Source organism: Lynx rufus, unplaced genomic scaffold (assembly GCF_022079265.1).
Source record: "Lynx rufus isolate CCGP_SWC_20201006 ecotype Redwood Valley unplaced genomic scaffold, mLynRuf1.p SCAF_7, whole genome shotgun sequence".
Taxonomy (NCBI): Eukaryota; Metazoa; Chordata; class Mammalia; order Carnivora; family Felidae; genus Lynx; species Lynx rufus.
This window is the reverse complement of record NW_025814889.1, coordinates 90,046,291-90,059,034: the sequence shown is the minus strand read 5'-3', so window position 1 is coordinate 90,059,034 and position 12,744 is coordinate 90,046,291. Positions and strand designations below refer to the sequence as shown.

Below are 12,744 nucleotides of genomic sequence, written 5' to 3'. Positions count from 1 at the left end.
GCAGATCAGGAGAGAGGTTGCCGCAGACAGAGGGAACAACAAGTGTGAGGGCCCTGAGGCAGGAGTATGCTTGGCATGTTGGAGAAACCACAGGCTTCTGACAGGGCTCAAGCAGGTGGGTGGGATGGTAAAAGGAAATCGATGCAGTCAAGTATCCTTTGACTTTAGTGATGGGGATAAATGAAAACATAACAACTAGAACAGTTTTTTTTTTAAGTTTATTTACTTATTTTGAGAGAGAGAGCGAGTGAGCAGGGGAGGAGCAGAGTGAGAAAGAGAGAGAGAATCGCAAGCAAGGTCTGTGCTGTCAGTGCAGACAGAGCTCAATGCGGGGCTCAAACTCACGAACCGTGAGATCGTGACCTGAGCTGAAGTCCAGAGTTGGATGCCTAACCGACTAAGCCAGGCACCCCTCAACTAGAACAATTAAAAGCATAACATGTATGTGAGATGTTTTCAGTTTCGTGATGTATCTCCAGATAAGCAAATGAAAAATATAGGTCAACATAAATTAAAAACCTGGTGTTTGTATTTGGATTTAATGTTGTTCATACAGCTTAGCTGCTTTCACTGGCATAACTTACGATATCTACGCTCTGTGTATTTTTTATAAGATTAAGGTAACTTGATCCACCTGTCCCACTGTTGTGAATTAGGTTGGCTCTTTTTGTATTCTTCAAGGTATCAAAGGAACACTCTAAGCTGTTTTAATATAAGCTAATACTTGAATGGCCAAAGTACTATTTCTTTTCTTATGGGAAGCATAACAATCTTTAGATCATGTAAAATCATTAGGATCTTCATTCCTTTCTTAGGATGGTATATCTTTACATTTTTTGAATAAGTATTGCCTGAAACCTAAATATTTGTTCTAACAACACACTTGTAAGTAACTGTGACATAGGTTATGTTTCGATTAAGATTGTTAAAATTCTTAAGATTGTTTAAAAGTGACTATGACTGTATACCTCCTGTTTACCTGAGAAGAAGCATCTCTCAGGTCCTCAACTGTTGGATAGGGTCGATGATGATGGATTTTATGTATCTCAGGCTAATATCTCTTTGGGCTTCCTGGACTACAAATCCAACTCTGAGCCATTCTTCATGATGATCTCCACACCAGCACCACACTCGCCTTGGACAGCCGCACCTCAGTACCAAAAGACCTTCCAGAATGTCTTTGCACCAAGAAATAAGAACTTCAACATCCATGGAACGGTAGCTTCCCCCAATCCTTGAATTAAACCATACTCAATATAAGTAACTTGTCAGGGAGCCATTGAGCCAGTAGTCAGTTTTCCTTCCAGGTCTTTTAAAGGTAATTGTACCTGTCTCAAGTACAATAGATAGTGTAAACTTACTTCTGAAGTACGGATAAGCTTCCTGCCGCATATGCAGTTAGCAGCTGGAGCGTGCACAGGGAATATTAAAGAAATGCCATCTTTCCTGACTACAGGCTCTCTTGATAATTTAAAAAAAAAATTTTTTTTTTTTAATATTTATTTTTGAGAGACAGAGATAGAGCATGAGCAGTAGGGGAGCAGAGAGAGGGAGGGAGACACAGAATATGAAGCAGGCTCCAGGCTCCAGGCTGTCAGTACAGAGCCCGATGCGGGGCTCGAACTCCCCAACCGTGAGATTATGACCTAAGCCAAAGTCAGACACTTAACCGACCGAGCCACCTAGGCGCCCCACTCTCCTGATGATTTCTGTGCTGGTTCTCCTCAGTGTCTGAGGCACATCCGTTGGAGCTGAGCTAGGCCTGCAGCAGCCTCCTATGGGTGGCCCTCACCAGGCCTGAGGCATGGGAAGGAGGGGGTGACTTAGTGCAGAATGATTGGAAGGGGAAGTTGAATGGAGAAATGAGCCAGAGCAGGGAATGTAATTAAGGACCACAACCTAAATATTTGCTTTATATGCAGGATACTTATACATTCCTTGGCACAGGGGATAGGCAGTTCACTGATTCAGAGACAGAAGTGCTCAACTGTCTCCTGTGTGTTACCCAGAAATCTTCATTGTTTGTGAACCGGTAGACAGAATGAGTCTTAGAGTAGACTCAGCATTACCGTTTTCTAGCTAAGTGACCTGAACATGAGCAAGATGCTTCACTTCTGCTTTTCTGTCTAAAGTGGGACATGCTCATTCCTCATGCAGCTGCTATATGGATTAAAGAACCTAGAAATGAGTAGCATGTTGCCTGGCACATTGTAGGCAAATGCTTAAGTATGATTTTTAAAGCTGAGAGAACAGAGTTTTGAACTAGAGAGTCATTCTCAGACTGTTTCAAAAGCAGTTAATAGAAGTTCCCATGAGCAAGTAAGTTGAGGAATTTTAAATAGGTCACTCTTACAGGATTTCTCAGAGATATTCCTGTTCTAACATGAATTCCCAGCAGGACGATACGCTGTATAGCATTTCTCAAACACGTTAACTAAGAACCTTTTGAGGATGGTAGTTTGGGAGATGGTGGCTTGGGACTTTATGAACAGGGAGGAGAGAATTAATGATGTATGGGAATGTTTTTGTTTTTTAGAACTGTGAGTGTTTTGTTTAAATGAGAAGAACCCTCTAGATTTGAGTTTGAAGTTTTAGGAAATTGCAATGATGAGATTTTTCCCAAGGCTCTAGGATGATCATCTTGGGTAGGAAAATAGAGGGTGATAGAATGATGGCTTATGAGGACAAAACTTAATGGAAGGTAAAGTTAATATTTACCCTTTTGGAGTTTGGGCAGTAGACCCAGAGCATAGACTTAAAGTTACAAATTCAGTCTCCTTTTAGCCAGTAGTTTCTCAGTATTTTTTTTTACTGAATCTGTTTTAATGCTGCTAACAAGGAGTCCAGGCCTTCTCTCATTAGGGTGGTAGTAGGAAGAAGCTAAAGAACAAGTGATGATCTATAGGACGTGTTTTTACAAACACATGGGGCAGGGGAGAGGAAGTCTGAAGTTGCTTAAGTGTTCCTCTTTGCTGAAGTATAAAACGGTCCTTTTCATTATCAACTCTGGTAGTTTATTTGATTGTAGTAACTTGGTGTTAACATTTTTTTTTCTTTTAAATTTTAGAACAAGCACTGGTTAATTAGGCAAGCCAAGACCCCAATGACTAATTCTTCAATACAGTTTTTAGATAGTGCCTTTAGGAAAAGGTAAGAGCTGCTGCTTTATCAGTCTGGATGGTCTTTGAGGACCTTTCCAAACCAGCCCATGAACAGGGGACTGCACAACATGGTTATCTTTGAGATAAAGTCAGAAGGTAGACTTTATCTGGTTGATGGGAGAAACTTTGGTTGGGGGTCCGCTGCCCCAGAAGCAGACTGAGATTCCTTTACATTCGGGTGTATAGGAGATGGTCTTTGGACCGCAGGACTAACATGATTGCAAACTGGAGCCATTTGGTTAAAAAAAAAAAAAAAAAAATTCCATTTGTCTGAAGAAAAGGTCACTTTGTGAGAATCAGGCCCAATATTGGTATAAGACCCAAAGGCTTAGACTAGAGCAAAGTATTTTCTTTGCTATTTGGAATTCCAAGGAATTGCATTAACTCAATTCTTAAAAATCAATTACACTCTCTTAAGATGTATTTGGATTATACCAGGGATTAGCAGACTTTTTCTATGAAGAGCCAGATAGTGAATATTGTAGCCTGGCAGGCCATACAGTTTTTATCACAGTTGCCCAGCTTTGCTGTTGGAGCCCAGCTAGGCAATATGTGAATTAATGAGCATGACTGTGTTCTAATAAAACTTTATATAAAAACAATTTGTTGTTTAATGGATACAGAGTTTCAGATTTAGAAGATGCAAAGGTTCTGAAGATCTGTTTCACTGTGTGAATATACTTAATACTACTAATTGTATCCTTAAAATTTGTTAAGATGGTAAATTTTATGTCGTGTATTTTTTACCACAATTTAAAAACAAACAAAAACAGTGGGCAAACTGTGGCCCATCACCATGGTTTGCCAACCCCTAGTTTAGACCCTTAAACTTTGTTGTAGCATAGGTCTGTCTGAATTAATCTGTATTCATCAGTGCTGAATTGACAATTTTCTCTTCCAGTTGCTTCTGCTGTCATAACCAGTGATGATAAAGCTAACTGGTTATTAAAAGCTCCATTTATTTCTCTAGAAATCATTAAATTTGTAATGAACTAATTACATTCTGGAATTTTTTTTTCCCCTTCTGGAATTTTCTAATTTAGAAATTAGAAAATTATCTCTGGTTTTTTCCAGTGAGGGGTTTGAGGAAAGGAAGTTTGGGATTTGAGCTTTTCAGGGGTGTGGTTTGGGGGCTTTGTATTGTTTTGTTTTGGACTTTGCTCCCACTCTTTTGGCAAAAAAGCATTCCCTCAGTCATTGTTTCTGAAGTCCCATTGTCACCTTCTGTTTACATCCAGGTGGCAGACTTTATTGTCAGTTGATGACCTTGTGGAGAAACTAGTCAAGAGATTGGAGTTCAATGGGGAACTTAACAACACATACATCTTTTATACCTCAGACAATGGCTATCACACAGGTAAGGGGCAGGCTGGGGTATTCCTGTGACCTTGATGAGGTGCCTTTCCTCTTTCACCCAGTCAGCAGCACTGGCAGGCAGCTCTGGTCTGTTATAGGGGTGCCCAAGCCTGGAGGGTGTTGTCCTCAGGACTCCTCTGCTTAGAGGCTCTTCTCATTAGCATGGAAAGAGGAGGTTTCGTTATTTGCTATTTCATATGCTAAAATACGTGTTGTTCTAGGAGTTGGGAAAGGAGAGTGAGCTTGCTGGGTTAGAGGCAGGCTTTATGAAAGAGGTAGGAAACAGAACTAGATTTAAAGGGCAAGTAGACCTTAGAGAATACAGGCGTAAGAAATTTTACGAGGAATGACCAAGATAAGGTTGTCTTGTGAAATTGTGAAAGAAGTTTTACTGATTTTGTGTGTGTGTGGTTTTATGTCTTGTCTTTTCAAAAGTGTATATGAGTCAGCCCTAGATCTGTGACTTTCCTTTTCTCCACTTGGATGTTCTTAAAAACCAATGGCTTCTTTCCCTACGTATAAATTTCACAAACTTCAAACTGCTAACCTGAGACTTGCTTGCATAGTAGCAGATTGATTAGGCATTTAATTTTTTTTTTAAGTTTATTTATTTTGAAAGAGAGAGAGAGAAAGCAGGAGGGGGTCGGGGGTCGGAGAGAATCCCAAGAATGCTCCTCGCTGTCAGCACAGAGCCCTTACTTGGGCTTGATTCCACAAACCGTGAGATCGTGACCTGAGCTGAGATCAAGAGTTGAATGCTTAACTGACTGAGCCACCCAGGTGCCCCTAGGCATTTAATGTTTTGTTGTGAATATTTTGAAGCACTCAAAGTAGAGACTAGTAAAATAACCCTCATTATCCAGCTTCAATTTTTAGCTACATGTGACCAGTTTTTTAAATTCTTCTTACCTTCCCCTTGTTTTTCTTTTTTTAGCTTGGAAGGCTTTGGAAAAACTTCAGACATTGTGATTCTGTACATCAATAATTGATTGTGTATCTGACTGGTCTGTTATGTATTGGGATGTAGACAAAGTCCACATGCTACCTGTACTTTTTGTGTGCCCTAAGGTTGTCATTGCCACTAAATTCATTGTGGAAAAATGTTTTTTGTTCTTTAACATCTCACATTCTAGATCTGGCTAATTGCGGTCTTGTGATGCTTGTTTATCTTTAGTCAGCGTTTTCCATAGATTGGTAATTAGGTCTACCATCTTAATAGAAATTCACGTTTCCAGTGAGAATGCTTTCTTTGGTGATACTGACATGTACTTCCTGTTGGATCACGTCATGAGGGTGTCTGCTTGGCCCACTTTAGCAAGGCTCCTAATTGATGGCTCATGTGGTATCAACCTGAGCCTCTCTTATGAACCTTTTGTGATTGAAGCTTCCATTGATGATTGTTACTTTAATCCATTCTCTCAAAAATTGCAAAGTGTTGACTTCCTAACTCTGTCCTTTTTGCATTTATTAATTGGAATTCCTTAGAAAAGAACTTCCTCACATCAACTGTTTGGTTATCTTGAAATTGATTCAGGAAAGGCCGAATAAATGTTTTTGTTCCTTTATTTACAGTTTTTAGAGTAACCTCGTTCAGTTGTGGTCAGGTTGAGTAACATACATAAATTATATTTGTTACAGTACTTTCCAGTCATTCTTTTTGCTGAATATGTCCTATGTTAGACCAACGAGTCCCCTGAGACATTTGTTTAAAGATGAGCTCATTTCCTGCCTTGTAGTAATAAGAGACCTGAGCGATTGTAAACTTTCCATTAAAGTGCCATAAATAGTAGGACAAAGTTGTTTTCATTCTTACTATCAATTAAATGAATCAGTGACACATCGATCCTGGCTCCATCTTTACCCCATGTGTTTTGTTTTCAGGACAGTTTTCTTTGCCAATAGACAAAAGACAGCTGTATGAGTTTGACATCAAAGTTCCACTGTTGGTTCGAGGACCTGGGATCAAACCAAATCAGACAAGCAAGGTAGGTGCCTGAAAAAATGATGGTGTTCACAGGTAGCACTTGCCTAAGAAAAGAAGGTTATTTCTCTGGAGAAGAGCCTAATTAGATTTCTCCCGCTATGAGGAGGAAGTCTGATTGGCTTAAGATCTTTTAAGTGTATTTATAAGCTTTGGAAATAGTGATTTCCCTTTTTATTTTCTGGCCACCTTCCATTAACTGTATTCCCCCCACCCCCATATATACACATCATATCAGGATAAATAACTTTTATTTGTCCTTCAAGATGTAAATCTTTTTTTTTTAATGTTTGTTTATTTTTGAGAGAGAGAGAGAGAGAGAGAGCGCGAGCGAGCAGGGGAGGGGCAGAGAGAGAGAGAGACACAGAATCCAAAGCAGGCTCCAGGCTCCAGGCTCCAAGCTGTCAGCACAGAGCCTGATGCAGGGCTCAAACTCATGAACCGTGAAATCACGACCTGAGCTGACGTCACATGTTTAACCGACTGAGCCACCCAGGCACCCCTGCAAGACTGTAAATCTCTACCTTGTCCTAGAACAGTGACTCTCCCGTGCAGTGCTCCTCAAAATCACTCTCTGAAATTGTGAAAGGTTCAACATCCACAATGGTTCTAATGGACTCACTTGGATGGAATAGAGACCCAGCCTCTGCTTTTTTTTCTTCAGTTCACAGATGATTCCGAGAGGCAGCCCGGTTTGGGGCCCACTACCCTGTAGATCAGAACTCCTCAGGCAGATTTCCCCTGAGGACCTTGTTAAAATGCAGGTTCTGACTCTGCATTTCAGACTTCCCAGCCGATGTCTGCTGCTGATCTGTCCTCACTTTGAGTAGAACATTCTAGAAAGCCTGTCTTGTAAGGATTTCGTTCCTCTCTCTGTGGGACTTTTCCTTGCTAATGTGTTTCTGCTTTACTGATTTTCCTAGAACTGTCATAATGTACCACTTTCTTTCGTTGCCATTTCCATTTGGTTTCATTGTCTTTTTCCAAACTTGGTACCTCATACTGAGGTACTTTGTTCCTAGATCCAAAACACTTTGTGGCACCCTGATTCAAAACACTTTGGTCTAACGCTTGGGAGATAAGAATTGATAAGCTCTACCAGTTATGTCTTTTGTTCCCTGATAACAGCTCTGTGAGGCAAAAGGAAATGAGCAAATACATCGTTTAAGCTAAGTTTGGAAAGTGGGCCAGACTTTCTGGGTATACTAGATACTTTAGTTTATTTATTTATTTATTTATTTATTTTAATTTTTTTTTTTTTAACGTTTATTTATTTTTGAGAGAGAGACAGAGCATGAACGGGGGAGGGTCAGAGAGAGGGAGACACAGAATCTGAAACAGGCTCCAGGCTCTGAGCTGTCAGCACAGAGCCCGACGCGGGGCTCGAACTCACGGACCGCAAGATCATGACCTGAGCCGAAGTCGGCTGCCCAACCGACTGAGCCACCCAGGCGCCCCGATACTTTAGTTTAATTTGGAGGTTTAATGTTTACTTTGTTTAAATGTCTGTAATTCACTTATTTCCTTTTGTAATGCTCAGATGGAATTCTGTTGAAATTCGTTCAGAAAGGTAAAGTGGCCTTCATAATTTCCTTTGGAGTTTTCTTTTTCTCCTAAGACCTATAATCCTAAAGCCAGTCACTTCCCAGTACAAATTCAGTTCCCTATACATGGGCCTTTTTTCAAAGGAGATAGGCGAGTTTGGAGGACCATTAAATCTTAAAAAGCATTTTATTGATCTCAATGTTGGGAGTTGATTCAGGGATGTGTCTGCAGCTGTGTACATTTCTAAGGAGCAGGGCTACTGGGGCCACTTCTAACCAGTGTGCGGAAGGAGGCTGAATGAGAACAAAGTGAAATGTAACAGCCAGCTGCCCATTGAACAAACCATTCCTTTTGTCTTCAAGTTAACAGTGGCAATGAGAAAAGTTCACCTTCTCTAAGCAGTCTAAATGAAACTTGGTTCTTAGAAAACCATTTCAATGATAACTATGATTTGTTGAATGCTTCATAGGTGACAGCTGTTATTCTAAGTGTATTAGCTATACCGACTCATTTAACTTTCACGGCCTTATGAGAAATATAGCTATCCCCCTTTTACAGATGAGGAAATTGAGGTACAAAGTTAAATGGTTTGCCCAAGAAAATGTAGCTAAAAAGTATCACAGTCTGGCTCCAGAGTCTGTACTTAACCATTACAGTATAGCTCAGAAAATATTTAAGAATCTTCTTGTGCCAGCAGCCCTGGATACACAGTACTGAGCAGTCAGGGAAGATCAGTCCTTAAGTCCCTGTGTGCAGGAGAACGAGATACTTTAGCTACACTTGTTAGAGCCTCGGACGCATTTGAGCAGAGACCTGAATGTTGAGAAGGATATAGTCCTGCAGAGATTTGTGGGAGGTCATTCTGAGCAGAACAATAAATGTGAAGGCACAGATATGAGAATGAGCTTGGCTTGTTCAGGGGACAGAATGTGGCAGTTATACGGAATTACTTTCACTTCCTAACTGAACCATCTCTCTGCCCTCCTCACCTTTGTATGGCTGATTGCTCCTTCTGTTTGGAATGCCCCTCTTGAGCACCTTCCACCTCACTAATTGTCCTTTAGAGCTTCGGTTTTGGACTCCTGTCTGGAAAGTCTCTACAGACCCCTGCCCCCACTTGGGGTAGGTGTTCTTCCCATGTTCTTAGCTGGCCTCACACTTACCACACCCTACTGAGTTTGTCTTTTATCTGGGGAGTTCCTAGAAGAGAAGCACTGTCTAAGCTTAGACTACCCAGCCCTTACACACACTGGGGGACATCCTTGTTGCTTGAATGGTTAATTAATTACCAAGGTCACATAGTAAGTGGCAGAACCAGGACTGAAAATTAAGTGTGTGGTTAAAATCCGTGTGTGTGTGTGTGTGTGTCTTGCACTGCTGTGCTGACAGATGTAGTTGGAGACGTGTGAAATGCTCAGCTTCCACCGTGCACAAAGAATGTCAGAGATGGTGGGTAGTTCATCATGTGTTGACAACATAGTTGTCTCAGTGCCAGTTGTCCCGTGTGAGTGGCACAGGGTTTTGAGTTGGGCATAATAAACTGAGCCTCCAGAAGCTGATGGCCAAAACAGGGCACGTTTGACCAGTGGGGCTTAGCTGTTGGGAGATCAGAAGCAGGTGGTATGTGTGAATGCCAAAGACTGGCTTATTGAGGTTTTCTCCCCTGGCTGGAAGTTAATCTAGCTTTAGATTTGGTGGTAGAAATTCTTCAAAAGGGTTTTAAGCAAGAAAAAGGTTAGCAGGAAAAAAATGACCAGCATGATCCAGGGGAAATAGAACTGAACCGGGAGTCAAGAAGACAACATAATGGCTTTAAGACTGGACAGAATAAGCCTTGTTTCCCTACGTGAAGTCGGGAAGACGGTAAATGAAAGATTCTCAGGTGTAACTTAGTGACACCCTGGCTTCATACTTGTAGGGAAGCTGGGGTTGAGGCGTCAACCCAGATGAAGCAGCCCAAGATGGGGAGAGTTCTCTGCTCTCTTACATGGTTCCACTGCTTTTCTCTACATGGATTTGGGGTGTTCTCTGGCATGCTTTGAGTCTTCCCTTGATAACTCTACGTGAATTCTTGATTCTCAGGGCTTAAATGTCTGTTTGGAAATCCGATGTATCCTCCTGAGAACCCTCTTTTTTTTTTTTTTTTCAGTAATTCTGTAGCACTGTCATTTTTTTAGAGCTAAAAAAAATAAGCAGCTGCAAGGCATGATATCCCTTGATTTCATGCCCCAGAATTTTCTCAGAGCTTTTACTTGATCAGAATGTCTGTATACTTCAAACCTAAGAACATTACCAAACAGTGAGGCTGTGATTTATGAAATAATTTACTTTTGGTCTTGTCAGTGCTTTTTTGGTTTCAGTCCATAAATGAATCTTTATACTTATAAAAGCAGTACCATTTTAGGAACTTGAATGCTAATGTTTCTAGAAGTCATTATGATCATGGGTCCATAGTGTCCATTCTAATTTTTATTTGTAAAAACCAGAGCTAGGTGTAATTCTGTGGAATTCTTTACTCCCATTTCCACTAGAAGTCTACCATCTCCTGACATAGTATGCTAATTTTGAGACTCTTTACCTCTTAGTCAAATAAAAGTCTAGAAGGTAATAGAATTTGTCCATTATTTTTATGAAAAATGTGATTATTGTAGATACCTAGGAATGGAGAGTCCTGGGATGGTGTTTATGGCACTTGGGCCAAATCTTAGGGACTCTTGATTTGTACTGAAACCTAAAAGACCTGTCTCCCCATAGAGCAGACTCACTCGAGAGAGGCCCCGCACCCCCGGTTCATACAGCTGATGGTTCTTGAGGCAATTGCTGTCACCATTTAAAAAAAAATTTTTGTTTAATGTTTATTTCTTAGAGACAGAGAGAGACAGAGCATGAGTGGGGAGGGGCACAGGCAGAGGGAGACACAGAATCTGAAGCAGGCTCCAGGCTCTGAGCTGTCAGCACAGAGCCTGACGTGGGGCTGGAACTCAACAGACTGCAAGATCATGACCTCAGCTGAAGTCGGACTCCCAACCGACTAAGCCACCCAGGCACCCCCAGGCAGTCACTATTTTATATCTCTACAGGCTTTATTATTTTGGTGTTTACTTTTTTTTTGTTTTCTTATGAAACTGCCTTGGTCCTATTACTAATACCTGTGGAATTGGCTTTACGTCATTTATGTTTTAGACATGACTGAAGATCTTTTAGTCACGTGTCAGGGTCTTGTTGCCTTGATCTGATTCCGAAGGTAACATAGGTGCTGCTCTTTCCTGACACGATCTTTTCTATATTCATACCCAATCTTCTTGACTGTGTTCAGAGCAGTTCAGTCTGTCTGGGAGTCTTGGAATTAGGCAAGATATTTCTTACACTGGGTCTTGTTTAATCTCTAGAGACGTCATTTTTGTGGGTTTTTTCCCCAGTAACATAGGATTGCCTTTCCCGTGAGTGGCTTGCCACTGAGTGGTAATTTCTGACAGCTGCAGCATTACACTAAATGATTCACAGCCAAGATAAGCATTTTGGTCTGCCCTATAAGAGCCATCATAGCCACAGGAGAGCTGGCCCCTGGATATTGCCCTGAAGATGCTTTCTTGCCTTTCATGTCTGTACTTTTGGTTTTGTTTTTAAATTAAAAGTTCCTGACTTGGTAGGAATCCCCGTTTGGCCTTTCCTAAGACGCTCTAAGTTTTCTCAACAATGTTGAAGACTTAATTTCCTTTGAGTAAATGGTAGCTTTTCCAGTTACGAGCTGTTGGCTTTGTTTCAGTTACTTCTCTTTCATTTTCTCATCTGTAAAATGGGGGAAATATACTGCATCCTACAGTTGTGGTGAGGATTAATTGAGGATAAACGGTAAATACTGGCACAGAATAGGTGCTCGGTAAACATTAGTGCCCCTAGTTTCCATGGTGGATTGTCTTCACCATTCTAAAAGGTTTTCCTAGCCTGTGACTGAAGTGACTTCAGGTGTATGCTTAGGTCCTGTATAGGCCTACACTGTCCCCTACAGTAGCCACCAGCCACACGTACCTATTAATGTCAAGTTAAATAAAATATATACAATGAATTTCCCCCTTTTTTTTTTCACTTTAATGTGGTCACTAGACAATTTTAAATTGCATATGTGGTCCCATTGTATTAGACTCTTCTGGTTTAGGTCCTAACAAGGATTTGTGTACAGAAAGAAAATAGTCTAATAAACTAAAGGAATAAGGCAAGGTATAAATGCAGGACAATAACTTTAATTTCTAGAATGTTTATGTAGCACATTTAAGTTCTGTGCTCTTTAAGGAACCTTTTATCAGTGCACTGTTGGAATAAGTTTTCTGTGGTCTCCAGCCTATTGCAAACATTTTTTAGTATGTGTTAATCACTTTAAGAAACTATGAAAAGGGCTAATATCCTCCTTGGTAAAAAGTATTTAACTTTTGGGACACCTGGTTGGCTCAGTCGGTTGAGTGTCCCAACTCTTGATTTCGGTTCAGGTCATGATCCCAGGGTTGTGAGATTGAGTCCCATGTCAGGCTCGGGACCCCCATTCCTGCTCCCTCTCCTCCTCCCCCTCCCCTTCCGCCCCTCTTCCCCACTCGTGCGTGCTCTGTTTTTCTAAAAATAAAAAAATAAATTTAAAAAGCATTTAACATTTGAGACTTTTAAAAATGTCAGGAGTTCATTTGAAATCAAATTTAGTGAACTATAGAA

At 40.8% G+C, this 12,744-nt stretch overlaps 1 protein-coding gene across 1 annotated transcript in view; it reads left to right on the top strand.

Annotated features, from left to right (window-relative positions):
* GNS (glucosamine (N-acetyl)-6-sulfatase) overlaps positions 1 to 12,744 on the top strand; it is a 57,414-nt gene that overhangs the window by 13,694 nt on the left and 30,976 nt on the right. The window contains exons 6-9 of the mRNA XM_047064864.1: positions 1,051 to 1,218; positions 3,068 to 3,150; positions 4,400 to 4,518; positions 6,399 to 6,502. Of these exons, the coding sequence (XP_046920820.1) occupies positions 1,051 to 1,218; positions 3,068 to 3,150; positions 4,400 to 4,518; positions 6,399 to 6,502 (474 nt within the window). The remainder of the gene's footprint in view (positions 1 to 1,050; positions 1,219 to 3,067; positions 3,151 to 4,399; positions 4,519 to 6,398; positions 6,503 to 12,744) is intronic.